This window comes from Hippocampus comes, unplaced genomic scaffold (genome assembly GCF_001891065.2).
Source record: "Hippocampus comes isolate QL1 unplaced genomic scaffold, H_comes_QL1_v1.1 scaffold85, whole genome shotgun sequence".
NCBI classification, from domain to species: Eukaryota; Metazoa; Chordata; class Actinopteri; order Syngnathiformes; family Syngnathidae; genus Hippocampus; species Hippocampus comes.
In genome coordinates, this window is record NW_017805540.1 from 5,181,985 (window position 1) to 5,205,670 (window position 23,686).

The following is a 23,686-nucleotide window of genomic DNA, read 5'->3' on the forward strand; positions in this document are numbered from 1 at the left end:
GAGAAGCGCCCCCCTTTTTGCCCGGCCACCGCATCAACAACTCGCAGACGCGGAAACGCATCGACCCGAGGCGGAGGCAAGCGGCGCTCTCCTTCCTCAACAACATCTCCCTGGATGGGCGACCTGTGCAGGGCGAGCGCCAGGAGGCGGAGGACGTCGTCGAGGAACGAGAGTCGGAAGTCCGGAGTTGCGTGATGGAACGAGGCGCCTCTACCTCCACCTTTGCCGCCTCCTCCTCCTCCTCCTCCTCCTCGACTGCCGCTCTTGCTGCTGCCGCGACCGCCTTAGCCAACCAGGCTCTCGTGGCCAGCAGCCGAACCACCTCGGTGGCTTCGGCGGCATCCGCCGCCTCAGAGCCCGGCGATGGTGAACCCTTTACTCCGGCGTTCGCTGCTCCGGCGGGCACGTACGGCTCCCCTCTCTCGGCTCTAGCCGCCTCGGCCCGGGGGAGACTGCAGACCTACACTCCGGGGGTGCCGCCCGTGGCGTACTCCAGACAAGGATCCCAGAACTACTGCCTGGAGGGCGGACCGATCGCCAACTCTGCCATGGAGCTGCAGCGGTCGAGGTAAACTACATCCGTCCGTCCGCACGCACGCACCCACGCTCCCTGGCTTAGACAACTTTTGGCCTGATCATATCCATGAACGTGAAAGTTATACATTGGACCCCCGCATGCTCGCGGTTCAGCGTTCGCCGATTCACCTATTTGCGGATTTTAAAATTTATTTATCATCGTGCTTTATGCAAATCGCATGTTGGAGGTATGTCAGCGTGTTTTAAAAATATATTTTTGGGGGGTTGAGGGTTTTTGTTGTTGTTTCCCGATGCATTTCAATGGGCGTCAGTAATGGTCGGATTTTCGCTACTAGTGGGCAGTCCCTGGTTCAGTGGTTCCTTGAGGTGTGAGTTTAATTTATTCCAGTACACATCAAGTTTCCCCCTTTAAATGAAACATAATACTTTTCAAACCCACTCAAATCAGTTTTGGGGGGCTTGTGCTTTCAATAGCAAAAATGGCACTGTGTCAGATGTAGACATTGTTCGAACAACTTTACAAAATCAACTGGTTTTATAAAGTGTAATTCTTCCATGTTGTGACAAGCTGAAAGTCACAACTACTGCGGTGGACGTGTTATGCAATTGTTGCGTATTGACGCTTGCTACTGCTTTCCTAAATCCCTGTTTATTTACAGCAGGGGTAGGTAGTTCTGGTTCCTCGAGAGCCATATACTGCCTGTTCTCGACCCCTCCCTACTCCAACACACCCGATTCAATTGTTCATGATCATTTCAGGCCTCTACAGAGCTTGCTGGTGAGCAGAAACACGCCCTCACCCAAAATACTACTGATTTTTTTTTGGGGGGGGGCATTATGATGTAAATCATGAGTGTTTGCATGGGGTAGTGATGGATCCATGAGGTGTCATGAAGCGTGTTGACACAATGACACACTCTGTTGGTACTGTGTTGATACTGTGTCGCTGACCACTGATACCTGCTGGACTTTCAAAATCCCTGCAGGCAACCAACTTGACAGACTGAACTGAGTGATCTGATGACGAAGTGTATCCAATATCATTGACATCTATGCATTCATAATTGTATTATTCATTATGTTTGAATAATGTGAAAATTCTGTGAATGAGGATGCTTGTGGGCTTTGTCTTCAAAAATCTTTATTCAGAAAAATAAGTTGAATTTGAGTCTGTTGCGTTTCTTGCATACTATTTCCCCTCCTGTGGAGAACACACACTCACATGGCACTGATAATGCCGGCGTACAGAGGAACTCCTTTGCAAGGTGGGAGAGGTTTGGAAAAGTAGTGTGTTGGTTCTTCCAATATAACAGCGGTTCTTGACTGCGTGCAACATTCCCCTCTGTCAGGTACCGCTTGACCTCAGATATAGCATCTGCTGTTGCACTTCTTCCTAGTCTCCCTTGATCTCATGATCCAAATGTTGCCACAGGTCATCTAAAAAACTAAACCTAACAAAATTGGCATTTATAACAGTTTCCAAAAAACAAACTAATAATGATGAGTAACATGCCAGATGTAGTTGCAGAGGCGCTTTTGTTGGTATATGATATTTCTGTATGTCAAATTCGACATTTCACCTGCAATATAATATGTGAATAGTAAACTAAGAGTTACCTTGAAATTAATTTGAATTAGAATGGAACAAGATATGTCAATAATCTGAGAGGCACTTGGTGAGACAAGGAGATTTGAATAAATATTTTATTCTCCAAAAGGAGATCAAAATGGTCCCACACGGCGGACAATTTGCGTTTCCCCGGGAGCTGCTCCATAATATATATGCACGTACTACCACAAGCGAGCGAGCGTGAGGTCTGGCTTGTTTCGGCAGGCGGCATCGCGTCGTTCAATGCACTTCCTTATAAACACAGTTTGGCGGGCTTTTGTGGCGTCGACGCCCCCTGGACTGAGTCGACGCAGTTCATGCATTGGTCACGTGATCGTCAGGAAGCAGTCCGCGCACCATCGCAGGGATTGCTCTGTGAGCTCGGCACGTGCATCGACGCATCGGTGTTGCAGGACCCATCACTAGTATAGGGAATTTGCATTCCCTTGTGGGGACGTTATAAGGTGTCTTTTAGGATTTTGCTAGTAAATGCTGGAGGAAGAAGTTTTCGATATGTCAACTAAGCCTGACATCTTTGTCTGAAAGTCTTGTGTGTTAGATGGAGGACATGAGGTATGCTGGTTGTAGAACATGTCTTGTTTGTGTCACGGGTGCATGCGCATGTTCTTGCTTTGGAGATGGGGGGGTGGGGCGGTCTAAAGGGGCGTCTTGTACAGTGTGCCATTCAAGCTAGGACCGCCAATGCTGTTCACTCTTTCTTGGATTCCGACACTGTTTTTACAGCTGCTAGCGCCCAAGATGCTAGCAGTCGGAGGGGTTATCAGCTAGCCAATTTCACTGTAAGTAGTGCCAAATATCAATATGTAATCTTCATTGGCAAAGTGGAGTGCTCATTTTGTGCGAGACACATTAGCCACCATGCTATTAGTCATGAGCATCAGCATCAACTTGTCAATGTGGTTGAAATGTAATTTCATTGCCCATACTATATCAAGTTAGTGACACCATTTCCCTGCAGCTCTGTGAAGTCCTTTTCTTTTTGTGTGGTTATTAGTACATTATTAATCTTGGCCATCACAGTTGCCCTTCTAAAACCCAATATTTGCTGACATCAGCAAGGTCATGTTTCACCAAGCAGCCTGGGACCTTTTTGTTTTGTGGTTGTCATCACCCTTCTATTTTCGTTACAATTAAAAAAAAAACAAAAGACAAACAAACAAAAAAAAACCCAACTTTTTTTTTTTAATTAATGCGAAGTTTTGGAATGCATTTGACTTTGGAGGTATCCTTTTTCACTTCAATTACACTGGTCAACAAATTTGGATGTGTTTTTGTTTGAATCAGATGAACGTTTCCAACTGACTTTTTTTTTTTGCACTAAATCCCAAACTGGCATCGTATTTTTTTTCTCAAAAACATGAGGTTTTCATAATAATAAATACAGGACATTCCGGGACACTTGAAGCCATCTCCTATTAAAGTTTACTGTTTACCAGTATTCTTTGAAGTTCGAAACCTGAAACACACCTGGTGCCTCCTCCATTTAAAAGCAATGTAACCTCCCAGCATCTTCTCCTTATGGATGTCTCTTCTTGAGTTCCCTTTTGTTGACAGGTGGCAGGTCACCTGTCACCAACAGTTGTGTGCTGCTCCTCAGTGGCGGAACCTTCTGCTGCAGTGTCCTCTTGAAGATCATGTGGTGCGGACAAAGTGAGCCCCTGTAAAGCATTTTTATTCATGGAGGTGGCCCTTTGTACACTGCACTGTGTGTTTGTGGCGCATGCAGAGCTGTCCTTTCCCAATGTGCTGTCCCTTGGCGAGATTTTTAAAAAAAATTTTGAGGCGCCACCCCTCCATCGGCGCTACCTACATGTCAAGTCAAACTGATTTCTGGGGGCCATTGGCATATTGCCTAAAGGGCTTTGGACTTTCACCCCACCGAGTGTAACAATATCCATGTGAATAGTGCTAATAAATTGTGTCATATCGTTGGTAAAGTTAGTGCTACACAATGTACAGTAACCTATGGAGTGCATCAATTCAATAGAGCCACGTTATGCATACTGTAGATATCTGCACAGTGCTGGTTTGTCTTCCATTGGGCCAGCTGCTAGTAGAGATGTGTCCAGAGGTGCCACACTCCTTTCTCTCTCTCTCTTTTTTTTTTCCCCTTCCACTTCCTTTCTCAGGGGCCCCACAGACACACTTTCCCTTCAGACTTGTTCTTGGCCTCCGGCCTCGCTTCCATTCAGTAAGTCACAGAGCGACTGCCGCACCTACTAGAATAGATGAGCAGCAGAAAATGCAAGAGTCAAATGGTTGTTGTCATACCTCTTTGTATCGACTCATTCAGGTGTCGTCTTGACGCTGCGTTGTGTTTTTAAAAGACACGGGGCCTTAAACCAAACCAATTGTAGTTAAAAATGTGGCTATGAGGTGTGATGGCGCAGTGCTGCGGTCAGGCTTGGCATCATCAGCAGATTACATAAGAACACTCCAGGATGCTTTTGTCGGAGGAAAAAAATTGTACACTGGGACCTCTAATGTAAAAAAAGCCACTCCTGGTTGAAACAATACTTCCCTTAGTAAATAAAGGAAACCATTCCTCCTTGGGGTTACGTGCAACAGAGGGATGATAATCGATTGATCCAGACAGTAGATTACCCCTTTAGTGCATTATTTATTTGCAGTGCCACAGGGCAATGCTTAGTTGAAAAGAGGACGAACGGAGAGAAATGAGGGAATGACTGAAGACACGAATGGCAACGGCTACGGATGTTCAATTCCACTTTTTCTGTACCAGTATCCACTGTTTGAGTACTCACCGATACCGCTAGCACTTTTGATGCATAACATTTCATTTGACACAGTGATAAAAACGTGGACAAAGACTTTACCTTCTGACTCTGATGATGATTCGCCGATGCGTCTCACAGCTGTGACTCTTGCACCAACTAGTCAAGGAGAACACAATGTCATATTTTTATTTATTTTGTCTCCGGTATCGTGGCTGTGCTATCAGCAGCCCGTAGAGTACCTGATACCTTCAAATATATATCAGGCCGATACTGATGCCTGGTATTGGTACTTGCCCAGCTCGAGTGATGACGACACCTGGTGCGACCTGGTTGGGGGGCAAACAAGGAAAAACTCACGTTCAAAAACGGTAATGAAAGACACCACTTGTTGGAACCCAGTGAAGGAAACTGGGGATTAACAACGAGAGCAAACAGCAAAGAAAGACAACCCAAATTTCTTTTGCAATGTGTTTGGGAGTCTGCGGCATAAAGAAAGGACAAAAGAGAGCCCAAAAGACAACAACACCTGTTCAGTGGCAAAGAGAGAGAAAAAAAGAGAAAATGGAGCTCAAAAAGCAATAACAGAGGATAGGACATGTTGGCGGATCCGGGGATAAACATGGAGAATAGAGAGCACAAAATTCAATGACATAAGATGACACTTGTTGGAACCTGATTGGGTAACATGAAAATGAATCAGGAGAAAAGTACATCTGCTGCTCCATCCTTGGGATAGAAAAGGAGAAAAAAGTGCAAGAAGCAATAAAAGATAACTCCAGTGCTGAACTTGGTTGGGGAACGTGCGGACAAACAAGAAAACCAATAGGATTGAAACCTAAAAAAAGTTATTTTTGTTTCTTCTGTTTCAGATGGACTTAAGTAGCTTTCCCCTTTATTTATTTTATTTTTGTGAGGCAGGTTGATGGATGGCTTTATGGGAATAGAGGGATGGGGGGACTTTATTTATTTATTTATTTTTACTGTTAAACCTACTTCTTTGTGTGTGTGTGTGTGTGTGTGTGTGTGTGTGTGTGTGTGTGTGTGTGTACACATTCACACAATCCCTGTAGGAAAGTATAGGAGGAAGTGGCATTAATGTCAGACTGGATAAGTGAACGAGTGTGCCGCAGCAGTGTTATTGTTTCAAAGGTATTCGGCGTGAAGTGCACATCCCGCAGCCTGCTTGTCTACAGGGGTTGGTGCAAAGTCCTCACGGGGGTCATGCTGTGTCAACAACACACTGAGGCTCCTCTTATTTTTGTTTTTATCCATTTAACTGATAAATACAAGCAAAAGTGATCAGAGACACAGTTACACGACAAATGACCTTCATTTCCCCATGTGCTCAATTCATGAAGGGGGATTTTTTTTGAAGACTTTTTTTTCCTGCAATTGTATGTCCAACTTTTTCCATTCCTATGACCACCCCAAAAAAAACCCATTCAAAATACACAAATAAATATTCAGTATGCATTTTTCACGAAAAACAGGGTAAACGGGGAGGAAAAAAAACAAACCTACCCCCTTGAAAAATAATTTGAAAAATATTGATCAAAATTGTTCATGCAAATCCATGGGTGGCGAACCATGAGTACGCAGCAGTCCACTGTCATTAGATAAGTACTACAGGAAATCACAGCACATCAGCTAACCCATCCATCCATCCATCCATCCATCCATCCATTTTCCGATTCGCTTTATCCTCACAAGGGTTGCGGGGGTGCTGGAGCCTATCCCAGTTTTCTTTGGGCAGTAAGCGGGCGACACCCTGAACTGGTAGCCAGCCAATCACAGGGCACACAGAGACGAACAACCATTCGCGCTCACACTCACACCTAGGGACAATTTAGAAAATTCAATCAGCCTGCCATGCATGTGTTTGGAATGTGGGAGGAAACCGAAGTACCCGGAGAAAACCCACACAGGCACGGGGAGAATGTGCAAACTCTACACAGGAAGGCCAGGAGCCGGGATCGAACCCTGCACAGTAGGGTCGACGCGCGAACCACTGGATCGCCAGGCCGCTACATCAGCTAACGATCAGTAAATAAATAAAATACTGTACACTGTATATAATAACTGTATTTATCCCATTTTGGAATAAGACGGCAACAAGACAAAAGTGTGGAAAAAGTGAAGCGCGGTAAACTCTTTCCGATGCACTGTAAAACCGGGCAAATGTCATGTTAAAAACGGCTTGCGTTGCTCAATGGCTCTTTGTGTCAACACTGATCTCACTCCGTCTACTTGGCTAATGTGAGTCTAAAACCTCAGGAGACCCTCGAAACAGCCGTTGTTTGTTGATCTCTGTCGCTCATTAACCACACGCTCAGCGGGAAGACGCCTGGTTAAGTGTCCGCAGCTTACGCAGATGCCAGAGCATCACATCACACTTTGAGTTGTTCTACTAGTATGGTGCATCGGTGTCAAACTCCGCTCCTCGAGGGCTGTTTTCGTGCATCTTTTCCATCTCGCCCTTTTACAACACACCCGATTCAAATAATCAGCTCATTAGCAAGCTCCGCCGAAGCCTGATATCGATCGTGTTCATTTGAATCAGGTGTGTTGCAACAGGGACAGATAGAAATAATGCAGGATGGCGGCCCTCGAGGACCAGAGTTTGACACCTGTGGTATCGTGTGTACAGAAGACTGACAGCGTGTCGTGTTTCAGTAAAACCCTACCTATTTGCAGTTCATCTTTCACTTATTCCATTTTTTTCCCCCGTGAAGCCCAACATTTGTTCGCCAATCGAAGATGCCTTTGAAGGCGGCATGTTTGCAATATAGTCGCTAACGTTAGCCACCTGCTGATAGCGGGTTTGAGAGTAAACAGCAGCGCAGTGGAAGATTCCAGAAGAGGTCAGACAGGCAGCTGGCGAGAAAGCCATGTGGTAAACTTCTCAAGATGATACAGAGAAAGGTCCGCATTTTGATTTGCAGTGGTGGAAGTTAAGAACTCAACGGTTAGCTGCATTACAGTCGTCCTTTGCCATGTCGCGGCTGACTTTTCGCTGTCTCACTGTGTTGCAGCAGACAGTGTTAATTTCATTGACCAAAAATTTTCGTCATTCACTTCGTCACCAATACTGTATATTTTTCAGACAAGTACGAAACGAAAACAAAAATAGAAATCATTCATTGACACAACAACGACAACTAAATCGATTGACAATTTCCTCAACAAATAACAGACGAAGGGAAAAATCACAGTGACGAAATCCAATCAGAAAGAAGTACGAGGGTAGGAGAAAAGAGCCACTTAGAAAATGGAACAGACGAGACTGGAGCAGGGGAACGGAAGGCAGTCACTGACTCTCGGAAAGAAAGTACTGTAGATGAGAAAGATTTGATGGAGGAAGTGCGAGAGAATATCCATAGCTGGGAGAAAGCGACGAGAGAGGATTTGTCGGCCATTTCACGTTCCACGATGAAGGAAAAAAGACCAAGTGTAAAGAAACGGTTTTGAACCGTCATGCGTGGGCAGAACACGACAAACTTTGAGACATTTATACAATGTACATCCCGAGACGTTCTCCAAGGTAAATAATGCTGCCATTGCTAACATTGTGAGAGTCTTCAGTGTCACAGCTGACCTCATTGGGAAAAGCCTAAGAGAGCAAAAGTCATTAGCATGAAGTGCTTTCCATAAAATGAACCAAAGTAAATAAATTCTGTGGTTGTGTTCCCAGCAGTGTTGAAGCAAGAAATGCGCACTTCACTTTATTTGGATCCATGTTCAAACATGGTTATATTCATTTTAATTAATCTGAAGCAAATATGCACTTTTATTTATTACCTTGGCGGCCCGGTGTCGAGTGGTTAGTGTGTCGACGTCACAGTGCAGATGTACTGGATTCGATTCCAGCTCCGCCTATCCTGTGTGGAGTTTGCATGTTCTCCCCATGCCTGCGTGGGTTTTCTCTGGGTACTCCGGTTTCCTCCCACATTCCAAAAAACATGCATGACAGGCTGATTGAACACTTACTGAAATTAAATTGATTTAGCCACTGCTTGTCAAAGCCGCTGGCTCCTGTGTTTTTGAGACGATTTGAAAAGAGGAATGAAAAGTATTGTTTCAGTCACGTACACATTGGCTTTGTGTTAATCTGCTCCTATTTGGAAACGTATTTAGGTCGCCTGGCCGAGGTGAGGTCACGTTTTACCAAAGTGGCTGATTTTCCCAGCCGTATCTGCAACGCTAAAAATCATAAAGGTTACTTTGACACGAAGGAAACTTTTAACACGACATGCTTGGATGCAAAAAAAAAAAAAAAAAAGTCAATTTGTTTGTTGCATTCGCGAGGGAAAATCTGGACAACACCGACGAGCGGGAAAAAACACGATTCGCTCAGTTTCTTCATCGATAGTTGCTTCAGGTCTTTCCCGTGCACCGCTGTTGATGTAGTGCCTCCGTAGTGGCGCAACGCTGCAACTGCAGTTAAAATAAGTCGCTGCCGGAGAGGGACATAAATCGCTCAATCAGCACAGTTGGTGGAGCTTCACGCTGTGCTGAGTGATATCAATCGGCCTGGCAGGGGGCGGCGCAAAATTAGCTGGAGGTGGCCGCCACGCAATTTCGAACGCAGGAAAAAAAAAACTGATTTTTTTTCTTTTTTTTATAAAAGTTTTAATGGATGCCGAAGGAAAACATTGGCTATATTAATTTAGTTGACTAAAATTGATCTGTGTTCATCAGCTAAAATTGGACTAAAACTAAAATACAATCACATGACTAAATTATAACTAAAACTTTAATTAATTGTCGTGTAAAGACAATAACTAAAGCAAAAATTAAAATTTCTTGTCAAAATCAACACTGGTCGCTGACAAGCAAGGAAAAACGTTACTACCATCCCTACTACTACAACGTGCGGTTTGCCATCACGTTATGCCTACAACACGGGCAAAATACAACATCTCTCAAGTTTTAATGTGGTTTGTGTTATTTAAGCGACAATGTGTCTGCCACGAGTACTTTTGTGCGGCACGTAACAACAAAGCGGCATAAAAACGTGATGTGACTAACTACACTTAAATGTGGCAATGGAGATTTTTCTATTGTTTCGCCACAATGGCCAAGAGGTCTCAGGACACAGCGCTAACCTTGCTAACAAGAAAGCAGTAATTGATATTTTTGTGGGTGGCGAAGAAGACAAACTGTTGACACTGTATTTTCCGAAAACAAAAAGATTCAAGCTGTTGTAGAACAGCTATTAAGACCATAAAACACGATTTGAGCATGATTTGGTTTCAACGCTTTTAGAGAACAGTCTGTAGCTGAAGCATATTTTGGTACAGACGCACTTAACACTCACTCATGAGTCTGCTGCTTGCACGGGTAGCGGAGTCATGCAGCCTCAGTGTAAAAAATGGATGATGCTCGTGACAAAATGTGTTCAGCAACCGGTTTTGTTTGCTTTTTCGTGTTGACGGTGGTTTATTTGTCACCATTTAACCTCAGCTGATAAACATGTGCTTACTTATTGTTGTAGCTGATTGCTGTCGTAGTAGATGAGTGACAGCTTGGGTTGCCGCTGAGCTCTTCAACATTTAAACGTGTTTTAGTTTTAGCCCAGTGGATGTCGATGGAGGCCCAGGTTGAAGGTACAAATATTTCTTTGCTATGTCAGGTGGGGACACGGTGAACGACTGGTGCGCTCATTTGCCCCACAGTCCAGAGGTGCAGGGTTCAATTCCGGCTCCGGCCTTCGTGTCTGGAGGTTGCATGTTCTCCCCATGCCTGCGTGGGTTTTCTCAGGGTACTCTGGTTCCCCCCCCCCCCACCACATTCCCTAAACATGCATGGCTGGTTAATGGAACGCTCAAAATTGTCCCTCGGTGTGAGTGTGAGCACAAATGGTTTTTCGTCTTTGTGTGCCCTGCGATTGGCTGGCAACCGGTTCAAGGTGTATCCCGCCGTCTGTCCGAAGACGGCTGGGATAGGCTCCAGCATGCCCGTAACCCTCGTGCGGATAAGCGATTGGACAATGGATGGATGGATGGACATGTCAGGTGGATTTTCAGGATTTTTAAGTCTTTGAATAAGAAATTCAAACTACTTTTCATGTTTTCTTTTTCAACCATTTTCTTATCAATAGCAATACTCAAACATTTAAAGACAGTTAATCACCCATCCATTGCAGGGTCTGGACTTGCTATTTCGCAGATTTTTTTTTTCAGTTCATAACTATATTGTCTCCTGTTTATTTTAGATGTAATTCCACTAAATGGTGACACACAGTTTAGTTTGACACTGTGTTAACTTGACTGAAGCAGAAGAGTGAAAACGGGAAGTGAAGAATTTCAGATCAGCCTAGTTTTTTCTGAAGATTATTGAATGTGAAATCCTTTTAATCCTGCTTTTTACGCCTACAGAAAGCGACAGCCGTGAGTTTATTTTGTAATGTTATATGGCATGATTTGGGCATGACTATTGATGTATATTGTGAGATCAGATGAAATGTTGCTATCCGTTGCTCTTGCTCTCTCTCTATATTTATTAAATGTGTTTACATGTGTTTGTACTATTTAAAAATTGTATCTAAAAGCCAAAAAAAGGAGTGCCATATATGATATGAAAATGTACGTTGTGTGTAAATAAGGAGATTTTTGGATTATTTTCTAGTGTGTATTTTTGTTGTTTCTTTTTGTTTAGCTTTTCGTGTTTACCTCTTTTTTTTCTTCTTAAAATTTGATAACATTGATAGAATTTTCCCTTGTTTTTCTTTGCAGACGCCGACTCATCTCCCAGCGCTCCTCGCTGGAAACATTAGAGGACATTGAAGAGAATGCTCCTCTGCGCAGGTATGGCGGCTGCATACGTTAGGCAACACTGTCAGAAACACTGCAGATTTTTTTTTGTCTTTTTTTCTTTTCTCCCATTTCAGGTGCCGAACCCTGTCAGGTTCCCCTCGACCAAAGAGCTTCAAGAAGATCCACTTCATTAAGAACATGCGGCAACACGATATGCGCAATGGAAGGTGCGAAGGAAAATGGAACTGAAGTGAAACTCTTGCACACACTCTTTGTTTGATTTGCCTTTTTTTTTCTCCACTTTTCACACTTGAGTGCAGACTTGTGTTCCCAGCATGAAATCACACACCACACACGCTGTAGATGTTCCTTTGGGGAGTTTTTTTTGTAGTATTTTCTCATCTTTGGGAGGCCTTTGGAGTGTCTGATCAGAACCCTTAAGGAATCAACACAACAAATAAGTGCAGTAACACAGTGACAATCATTTTGAAACTTTACTAGGAGTGTAATGGCACACCATAAGTTATTGTTTCAATAAGCTTCTTTGTAAGGTGGCAGTTTGGTTCACTTTGGGTACAGTAAGGCCAATCACAAACAAATTACAGGTGATTCACACTTGTGCAGCTGGTGATTGACCCTCACACAGATAAACAACTCGGTGCAATGGGGAAAATTCCGACCCCTGGTGTTATGACCTGGAAACTTTGTTTTTAGGCTTCACATAGTACTCTGTATTACGATAATACAAAGGGTGGAGGAAATGGGCAACAAATAAGAGTTTTGATATTTAAGAGTCTATAAGTAATGGCAGCCCCATTTATGGACTGCGCTTGTATATCTTGATGACAGAGACTCTCCACGCATCGCTTTTTGGACAAAGGTACTTGTGACATTATTAACGTACTTACTTAATATTGTAAAACACAATATACTATCTAGACTGTATCCGTACGGCTAAGTCGGCTGGTTCTCGCCTGGTACAGAAATTGTCATTTTAGTTGTGAAAGATCCGGTGACAGGACATTGAATTTTTGATTAGACGTATCTGCAACATTGTGACACCATTCGGAAACTTTAAACTTCCAACCATGGCCACTCAGGAAAACAAGTTGCAGAACCTCGCACATTGCACAACAAATCGGTTGCGTTTGGCTGTAGAGAAGAACAAATGCAAAACGTGGCACCTTCATTTTTTTTTCTTTTTAGAATGTAGTTTGTTTTCTATTGAAGTAAATAATATAGACAAGAAAACTAAGCCCAAGTCAGTGTGCTACTTTGCGAACGCAAACCTTAAGTCATAAGTATAGAAAATATTTGTATGAAAATAGCTTATTAAAAAATAAAAGATAACTTGGGGGATTTAATATAAATCCTGGTCTTTATTCATATTTTTTCAACCAAGAAAGATATTTCATTTACAGGTTGATCAGTTTGTATTATGACTGGAGATCCTTGGTTTACATCCCATTTTGCATGTTAGTGGAAATGTCACGGTAGCCTATCGCTAAGCAAAGCTAGCGCAGTATTAATTACAGGAAATAGTTGTGCCGTAAATGTAAAATAAACAAGTTAATTGCGCATCGTTTGCAATCTGGAAACCTCTTCATTTGGATCATCGTAAACCAAGGACCCTGTTTGAATAAAAATATCACGCGTTCAGCTAAAATCATAGTGCTAGCCATGACATTCGCTATCCAGCGGCGTCGACGTGTGGCTAAATGGCAAGGCAATTACACTTTTACTAGGTTCCGTGTGGGGTAAGCACCTGTAGCATACGGAAAAAAAATGATACATATATTTTTTAAACTATAATCTCCATCTGTTACTTTTTTCCCTTGGTCTTGGCTTGTTTCAAAAAAATTTTCTGAAAACATTGAGTTTGAGTGGCATGTCCATGTTGTACATCCACTGAAAATGGCATTTAAAAGACACTGGACGGCAGCAAAACTTCAAACAAAGCCAGACCTCAAATCTGATGAGCTTGTTTTGTTTTTGTAGGATAGTCCTAATCAGTGGCAGAAGATCCTTCTATAGTGTATTTTCAGTGCTGCCCTATCGAGATTGTAGCCAAGCGGGGTACGTATCCTCCAGCATGACCGCTGTCCTCCTCCTGCACCCCGCCCCCTCCTCTGTGCGCCTTCCTCCTCCTTTTCCTCCTCATGGCTGCTTCTTCTCCTCTGTGGATGTGCTCTCCATTTTGACTCAAGGTGACCTTAAAAGCCCCGCAAGACAAACGGTGTCTGAGTTATGTCAGCGCTCGTGTGCATGTGGACCGCTCATTAACACTTTCCAGTTGGTCAGGTGCGCAGTGCTTCATTAGCTTGGGTCATAACTTCTCGTTTGTCTTCCTTCGGGCCTCGACAAAGTGTGTTGCAGCGTCACGAGGTCAGAGTGACACAGTCGCCCCGAGATCCAGGAAAAGGCGCTATCGGATGGATTTGGTTCAAAATATACCAAGATTAATAAGGAAGAATTGTTGAGCTGACACAAAGACGGCTTTGATATTTGAAAGGTTTTGACTGCAGGCTTTTAAATTTTTGTTTGGGGTGGTGGGAGGTCATGAGCACTTTGGATGATTACTGCTTTGATTAGACAAGAGGCTTGTTCAGAAAAGGTTTGGTGTCAAAGGGAAATTCATGTAAAAGCAGTTAAAAAACATGATAAACTTTTTGCTAATAGGAAATAATTTGTTCAATTGTCCATTTGTGAGTTAATTATAAAATCCAATCAAAATTATTTTAATACAATGTAATATAGTATATATAATAGCATACAAATCTAAAACAAACACCCTTTGTTTTTTAATTAACCCTTTCATGCAGCAATAATGATAACTTGTAACCTAGTAACATGATGAGCTGTCCACTGTAGTTACCGCTGTCCCCGAATGGGTTGAACCATAAAACTAGCAGTCAATTCATTCAAGTGAAAAATCTACCGGTACTATGGGCTACTTGTAGAGAACCCATTTTCTTTCTGAATCTCATGAGCAATACGAATTTGGTGCACTAAAACTTGGTGATCCTCCTTTGGCCGTCCATTTTTTGGGGGGGCTTTCAACGCATGTGATGTGAAATGATAACGGTTATCCGAAAGTGTGAAAGTGTCTGCGGCGGCACTTGCGGCTTGTCAGAATGTGTGTGTACCCCAACCCACCCTTACCTTGGCTGTGTGGCACATGATACAAGCATGTTTTTTTTTTTTGTTTGTTTTTTTTTTGCATGGGGCAGTCGCCATGTGGAGCATGTTACTTACTGAGTAACGTCCAGCACTGATTTGTCCTCCTCTCTCCTCTGTGGCTGGTTGTTTCTGAGTGTATTGTTGCGATAGTCGACACTTCGTAGACGATCCGCCTCATCTCGCGTTCCCTCGGCCTCCAGGGTGCCTTGACGCCAGCCCACTTTTCTGGCCACATAACACTGTTTTGAACCTAACTCCTCCTCCTCCTTGGTCAAGTGTCATGTGAGGTCGCTTCTATCTTTTGAAAACACGAGGCCAGGCCGAAAGGGGGTGAAAAGATAAGCGGCACGTAACCACGTTCGCGCACACAGTGCAGTGGTCAGTAGTTTACATCCATGCAAAATTCACGATTGGGAGTTTTTTCAGGAATGATTTAAAGCCTTCTTTTTCCCCGAAGTGCATTGACCCTGATTGCAATTATACAAAGAGGACGAAATATGGACACAAATTGCTCGACAAGCCCTAAATAAATGGTATTGGCAATTACTACTCTTTTTCTATGTAGAGCTGCAACTACTGATTATTTCAAGAAGCAATGTTTTAACCCTTTCATGCACATTGTAACCTGATAGGCTGCCCACTGTAGTAACCGCTGTCCCTGAAAGGGTTCATTTCCATCCCTTTACACAAAAACATGTCAAATTGGACAGTGAAGAAACAGCAAATTTTAATCATATTCGTCTACATATGTCACAAAATGTATTTTTGCCAATGATTTAAAAAGGCCTTGGCTTTTTTTCCTAGCACTTCAGGCTTTTGAGATATTGTACATCTTTTGTTTTTAAGTTTGAAATATAATAACTAGCGCAATTCGGGTGCCATGCCTCGGAATTAATGGTTATGATGTTTCAGAAAAAGATTGTTCAAACTGACCCTTCATTCATAAATTCAACTAAATATCTTACTAGATTATGTTCTTAAAACATTCTTATTTTGAAAACCTGATGTGCTAGAGAAAAACAAAACAAAGGCACAATTAGAATGAGGACGAAAAAAAAGCATCTTGAAAATGTTAGTTGCATCTCTGATTTAAAAATTTGTTTAATGGTGTTATGATTCTGTTCCTGTATAGTCTACGTCAGAAAACAAGCCTCAAATTCCACGAACATGAACACCTATAAATTTAACGAGGTCTCGAAACAATTAATCGATTATCAAAAACATTAACACATTGAGAATCGATTAATCATTGCACCTTTATTTTTATTCGAAGTCAATAGAGCAGTACGTCATAGCTCTTCAAGATAAATCCTTTTTTTGGTGCTCAGATTATTTTTCAGAGTACTTTTGGAAGAAAAAAACAGTACTAAATAGTTAACATGAAATTAGCTTGTGGAAGTGGATGGAAAAACTGACCACCATTGAGTGACTGAGAACTAGAGTGGGCTAACTCCATTTTGCAGGAAAGCTAAAGTTAACTGCGTTTAAAATCTGAGCGAGTTACATTTTGATGATTTATAGGGCAGAGATGACTTCTCCTGGATATTTAGTTTTTACAGAAATTTATCAGAATCCATGCATGCATCAAATCTTTAACTATTTCATGTTACATTCACTTCAAATCGGGGATGGGGGTTGCCCATGAGAGGTGATCGTCCGTTACATCAAAGTACATTATTTCTTGGCCTACAGAAACCCCAATACAGTACATTGTTTTGGACTTTTTTTCCTTGGCTAAAAATGGCCAGTACTGTACAAAATTATTGTAAAAAAATACAAAAAAAATAAGCATGGAATTGTTTGAAAAATTGTAAGATTATCCAAATTTACCTCGTTCGTCTGTCTGGTAACGGCGTGCATTCATGAGCCATCATGTTAGTACTTTGTCTTCACCTTTGTTCCAATAAGATAGCTTAGATAAGGGCTCGACAAAAAGAATTTCACTGCCTACCTTAGTCGAAACCTGACGCAGAGGCACGGGACACACTATTGCAGCGTGTCAAGTACAGAAGTTATCGTACATACGTGTAGCGTTTTAAAATGCTTCTCTCGACATATCAGATTGCCATTCTGTACAACTGCCATCAGTGAATTGGATATAAAACAAATTTCTAATGATAATAAAAAGATATCTCGCAACAGCTATGATGGCAAGCTGCAATTGCACTAACAACTTCGGTTGATGCATATTCATGCACCGCCGTCGGTTAAAGGTGACCTGCTTTTTTTTTTTTTTTTTTTAATACTTTTGTGAAAGTGATAGGATGCTTACCCACAAAAATATCAAATATTAATAACACGCATAATAACAGACAGCCCCCCCATTTCCCCCCCAACACCCCTTGCGATTGACTTGGGACCAGTCGGCGGTATGCAGGTCAATCGCATTCAACGTATTGGGCACCCTTGATGTAGATTCACTACCTGCCACACAAAGCTAGGACTACTTAGTTTCTGGACATGTCAAAATTGTAAGTAAACGTTGATTTTGACAAGTATTGCTCTGGAAGCTATGCCATTTCTCTATTCATTTCTGCAGCTACAAATGACAGAATGGAGTTAGCCCACTCGAGTTCGTAGTGTCTTAATTGTTCCTAGCAGCAATGAATTGGCAGCCCACCCTCCGCCCGCCGCCTCTTTTCCTTCTTTCCATTGACCTGCTGCATCCGTGTCAGACATTTCAGTCATTGGCCTAAATGCTCTTAGGTTAGCTACCCGCAAAGAGAACACCACAAATGAGGCTGGCCCACCGTTAGCGAATGCAAAAACCTCACTACTTGCCAGTTAAAGTGGTTCAACAAAAGAAAAACTCGAGTGGTGGCTCTAAAGGTTTTTGTGCTCATTGTCAGGGACGCGAAGATGGAAGCGACGGGGCGCCAGCGACACCCATCGGGAGGTGTCAGCGCCAAAGAGATGGTCATCGGCCTCGAGGGGGTTGAGCTCGGGGCTGATGGGAAGGTGAGATACCCGCGAGTTCAATTTTAAAAAAATTAATCAGTTACATCCCAAGACTGACTCTTGTCATGTGATATACTGCAGAAGATATTTTATTGAAAAATTGGGAAAAAAAAAAGTACAGCAACGATTCTGTCAAAATCTGTTTTGCACATAAGTTCAATTTGCACATAGAAGTTACGCGTCTCATGCACATACACTTTATGTTATGCCAGATACTAATCATTGGATCACTGAATTGAAGTACAGGTTAAGATGATTTTTTAAAAATAATTTCTTAAAAAATATTTTCGCATTTCCTAATACTCAGATGTCATATTATATTTACATATAATTGAATTTTTGACAATATAAGTAGCTAATTTATGTAGCAGTTACTGTTAAAAAAATTACCATTTAAATAATATTCGGTTTTAATCATTTGCTTTAGAGCAAATTTGTGAGTTTATTAGTTTGTATTAAAAAAAACCACTGTTCTACTTCGGTGTCTATTTGGTTTTGTGTTAGTTTTTTTCTATACTGTATATGCCGTATTTGTCGAGTGCACGATAAATTATATATATATATATATTATATATATATTTTTTTTTTAAAAAGTCAAAGTATTGTGTAATATAGTCAATGAAAATTTTCAAAGCAGTGAGCTTCCTTCTTCTGTAGCTACAACAATTCCGCAATAACATTTCAAATGAACCCCCAAAAAGACATTTTGCTATAATTATGTCAGTTTTTATAAACAAAAGATGTAGTCGGTTCATTGTACTAAAAAGCATTTTCGTTTTGTCGCCAAAAAAGTGACTCGAGTTTTCATTGGTCCTTTCCTGAGTTTTGGTAAATTCTAATAACCGTGATGTGTGCGCTCAGACGGTGTCGTACACACAGTTCTTGTACCCGACCAATGTGCTGGGCGGGCGGCGGAACACCATCGATTCCACGTCGTCCTTTTCGCAGTCTCGCAACGCCAGCCACCGCAGCCTCAGCCTGGCCCGCGCCAACAGCAACCAGAGCAGCCTGGACACCGGTCGGTAAACTCCTCGCTTCGACTTGTTCCACGCACTCCAGATAGCGGTGCTTCTTTATGCGTTTCACTCATTAACATGAAATTGCGCAGACACACAAAAAGACGAAACTGAACAAGAAGTCAGCCATTTTGGGTGAATTGCACTTTGGCCAACGCCTACAAGCGGATTTGCCCGAATGAGACCCAATCGGAAGAAAGTATCCTCGACCTCTGAGCCAATTCAAAAGCTCTGATGATTGTGACGTTTCACATAAATTTGACATTTTTGCGTGAATAAAGTACATTTTGGGAGGACAAAGGGGATATTTATTTATTTATTTCCCCCCCAAATAGTGGACATGTTAGGGCACCGGCATCAAACTCAAGGCCCAGGAGCCAGATCCGGCCCGCCAGATCATTGTATGTGGCCAGCGAAAGCAAATCATGTGTCAGCTTGTTGAGATTTTGCAATCATTTTGTTACCCCGTTTACCCTCCCTTGAACAAACTATTTTTTATCAACATGACTGATTTCAAAACTAGTAATCTAAGAATTTGTTGTGTAAAAATAATTATTTTGTGGTTTTACCGTCATAACGGCCCTCCGAGAGAAGACGTAACTCCAAACTGGCCCGCGACTAAAATGAGTTAGACACCCCTGCGTTAGGGTTTGTATGTGATCCCAATCGCACGACAGCAGACAGGAATGGTAGGCTGTTAGCCAAATCATCTCAACTCTGGAAAAATCCAAACGGGAACTTACTTAAAGTTCAGGGAGAAAGCACGAGGAATCCACAGGGGAGTGTCTGTACAGGAAACACAAACTTCAGGTGGTGCCAACAAAACTCTCTACAGGTGGTTCTGTCACAAACTTGCACTGAGGACTGGTTTGGGTGCCAACTTATCCCAGCCCAAACGAGCTGATGAGCTACAGCTGGGTGATTAGTGGGCAAGCCTCAGGTGTGAGATGCAGAGCACCCTGGCTGAGAGGACTGCCTGGCTGGCCCCTCCCGAACAGGACCCCCACCAATAGGAAAAATCTGTGAATAATTGATGGCCCTTAACATTGTGGGGTGCGGGGAACATTTTTTAAATTCTCCCCAAATAATTGAATAAATGTGGATATACAGTCAAATAAAACTTTTTTCATTTTATTTATTTTCAATTGGCTTGAACATGTAAAGAGTGAATCTTTACGAAGGTTTAATTTGAGGCTGCGCTTCCTTCCTTCACTCACTTGGCTGTTTTTTTTTCTCTTATTAGGTAATGACATGAGTGAATTCCGCGAGTATGACCCCAATCTTCTGGACGACCCTCAGTGGCCTTGCGGCAAACACAAGCGAGTGCTCATCTTTCCATCCTACATGGTGAGCCTAAGTGCCTAAAGGAGCAACAAGTGACTGCTATGTGTTCTTTTGATATGTTTTGTTGATGCTTATCTACCAGCGAGAGATTCTATTTAGGCGTTGCTCATTTTCGCCAAACATAACAAAATGGTCCGAAAGGTTCATTTGTCTGAATGGCAGCCTGCAGGATGTTGTTTGAATGAGTAATGGTCAAACTCTGGCAAAATAATTCCACGCTTGCTTGAAAGAGACATTTTGTGTCCCGATGCTGAGCAGCGACGACGGATGTGACGTGACTGTCGAACCACACGAGCGTATTTGAACGCTCCGTTCGAGGCCAATTCATGTTTTGTTTTGCTTTGTTGTCCTCGCTTCCTCTCATTGCAAAAGGCCAGCGGGCGTTCCACAAGAATGGCCTTTGTGGAAGCGTGACATTCCTCACATTGCTTCGCGCTCACACCGACGCTTTCAACTTAAAGGCAGCAGGTTCTGTTCATGTGTGGCGGGACTGTTTTTCTGATGGTGTTTTTCTGGCCGTTAGGTATTTGCTGGTGAGCTAGCATGTGTTGGGCAATTTTTTTTTTTCTTTTACTTTTTTTGTGCCAATGTCTATTGCGTTTTGAGTCTCTAATTTGGGCATTTGCATCCAGATGCAACTGAAATGATTCATATTCAGACCAGAACTGATTTGATTTTTAGTGACATTTTTTTAGTTGATTAATTTACTTATATTATTGTGAAAACCATTTTCAATTGAAGCGAACAGGAAAGAGCATTTTTTTTTTTTTTTTATAAGATAAGATTGGAAGATAAGAAGACCTTTAGTCTCACAATGGAGAAATTCGCAATTTACAGCAGCAAGATTTGGAGGGAAGAAAGTAGAAAAACAAAGTATTTACGCAAATTTAAGTTTATTCGATTTAATTTGTTTTCATTTCATCTGCTTTTGTAGGATTCTCACTGGTAAATATTCAAATGAAGTCAACAGTTTTTGCCTTTGCTTGTTTTTTTTTTGTCAGTATTTTTAATATCAAACGATGTATTCAGATGAGTTATTTTCATTTTGAAATGCATTACGGCTGTACTCGTGTTAAGAGGAGTAGTCAAAGCCAGCACAAAAACTTGTCATTCAGTTTTCCATACAGAAAATGTTTCATAGTTTTCATTTTGACTGCATCTGGTTTTTGTTTTTAATGTTAATGATTTGTGTTTTTAATTTGGATAAATATGTCTCATTTTTGCACAACTTTTATCACAAGTGTTAAAACATGTTAAACAATATTTTTATTCTGATATGAGTGTGACATTTTGTAATCCTGTTATGTTTGTTTTATCCACCCATGATCCGAATGGCTTATCCGCACGATGGTCACAGGAATGTTGGAGTCTATGCCTTCGTGGATAAAACAACATGATCCGAATGGCTTATCCCCACGATGGTCACAGGAATGTTGGAGTCTATGCCTTCGAGCCATTTCATTCATGTACACATACACAGTACTGTATATAGAGCATGAATGCGAAAAACATCTAAATGGGTACTGCACTAAAATAGAGAGGGAGTGAGGGAGAGAGAGAGGGAGGCCGGGGGACCGGCCGGCCGGCCTGGTGATCCAGTGGTTAGTGCATCGACCTCACAGTGCAGAGGTCGTGGGTTCGATCCCGGCTCCGGCCTTCTTGTGTGGAGTTTGCATGTTCTCCCTGCGTGGGTTTCCTCCCACATTCCAAAAACGTGCATGGCAGGCTGATTGGACACTCCAAATTGTCCCGAGGTGTGAGCGTGAGCGCGGATGTTTGTTCGTCTCCTTGTGCCCTGTGATTGGCTGGCAATCGGTTCAGCATGTTGGCTGGGATAGGATCCAGCACCCCACGCGACCCTTGTGAGGATAAAGCGGATTGGGAAATGGATGGATGGATATATATATAGAGAAAAGTAATCATAATTTCCTAAAAGTCCACACAAATTGAATACATAAACCATAATAGTGGTACTTTGACTGACTCTCTTCAATGAGCAAAATATTAGGAACAGCTCTCACTATGCTGCAGTGCAATTGAAAGCACCCCCCCACAAAAAAAAAAAGCACTGCTAAATTGCTCTCATATTTGACAGACGACAGTCATCGAGTACGTGAAACCCTCCGACCTGAAGAAAGACATGAATGAAACCTTCAAGGAGAAGTTCCCTCATATCCGCCTCACGCTCAGCAAGATCAGAAGGTAAACGGCTCTGTCCGCAACCCCCATTCCCACCCGCCGTTAAACACACACCCTCCCCTGCCTTGTCCCCTCATCTTAGCCTGAAGCGCGAGATGAAGAAGCTGGCCCAGGATGAGTGCGGCTACGAGGAGCCCACCGTGGCCATGGCCTTTGTGTACTTTGAGAAGCTGGTGCTGCAAGGCAAGCTCAACAAGCAGAACCGCAAACTCTGCACGGGAGCCTGCGTCCTGCTGGCGGCCAAGATCGGCGGCGATCTCAAGAAGCACGAAGTCAAGCTCCTTATCGACGTAAGTGGTCTCAAAGCCCATTTGGTGGCGAAATGGAGTTCCGGCGTCGAATGGAGGTGGTCCGGGAACCTATCGAGGTTACCGTGTTAAACATACAGTGTTTACTTAGTACCTCTTAGTTCCAGGAAATAAAAGTAGTTGCTGGAACTTCGGGCGGGAATGCGGCTTTAGGCCACATTCCAGGAAAGTGGTGACGTCGTGCTCATCCCCACTCGAATCAGTTGCGCATGTAAACAACAAAAATGGCTGATCGCAATAAATTGTTTTGATGCTCAAAACTCATATGGACCGCCAGAAAACCCGCCTTTATGATTTGCTTCATTTATTGACGTGAATCTGAGAAGCATTTCCTAAATTTCACTGAGCGCCTTCAATGTAGGGAGATGGCATCATATCTTCATGTCGTCAGTACAAATCATCTCGAATAACGGAATCAATGTAATGTACTAGTATGAGCACTTCAAAAATAAACGATTGGAATTTGGAAGCTGCATGTTTGTTTCAGTAGGCACATATCTTTTTTTTGGTTTCTTTTGTTTAAATTGCAGCTGATATAGAACTGATGTTGCAATTGGTACTTAAGCTTTTTTGTAATGATGCGTTTAAAAGTGTCAAACTTTGGCTAAATAACTTCAAAATAGTTATTTGAATACATATTTTTTTAACCTTTTTATATTTATTAATATTGTTTTCGATTATTGTTTCCCACCCTCTGTGTCAAGGCGCCAATTTTACTTTAAAATAATCCCACGACCAGGTACGTGCACATATAAACATCAAAGGGAGCTCCAGCTCCCTGCCCTTTTATAATTTTTGAAATTTGTCCATTTCTTTCTCTCTCATATCGTCATATACCGCAGGGGTCCCCAACCGCCGGTCCACGGACCGGTACCGGTCTGCCGGGCATTTGGCACCGGGCCGCACAGAAAGAACTTGCCTCAATTCCGTTTTATTTATTTCGGAATACGAAACGTTTTATTTTGAAAAGCTCCCGGATTCTCCGTTACATCCGTCTGTATCACGCTTGACACACGTCAAG

General features: G+C 42.5%; 1 protein-coding gene across 3 annotated transcripts in view; it reads left to right on the forward strand.

Annotated features, from left to right (window-relative positions):
- Positions 1-23,686, forward strand: part of cables1 (Cdk5 and Abl enzyme substrate 1) — a 31,447-nt gene that overhangs the window by 5,152 nt on the left and 2,609 nt on the right. The window contains exons 2-10 of one of the 3 annotated variants that reach the window (XM_019879140.1): positions 144-568; positions 11,640-11,711; positions 11,795-11,887; positions 13,659-13,736; positions 17,690-17,798; positions 18,660-18,816; positions 20,058-20,161; positions 22,254-22,360; positions 22,440-22,647. In XM_019879140.1, coding sequence (XP_019734699.1) covers positions 144-568; positions 11,640-11,711; positions 11,795-11,887; positions 13,659-13,736; positions 17,690-17,798; positions 18,660-18,816; positions 20,058-20,161; positions 22,254-22,360; positions 22,440-22,647 — 1,353 coding nt within the window. Of the gene's footprint in view, positions 1-83; positions 569-11,639; positions 11,712-11,794; positions 11,888-13,658; positions 13,737-17,689; positions 17,799-18,659; positions 18,817-20,057; positions 20,162-22,253; positions 22,361-22,439; positions 22,648-23,686 lie in introns of those variants that run through there. The other 2 variants (XM_019879141.1, XM_019879139.1) reach the window with 2 other exon arrangements.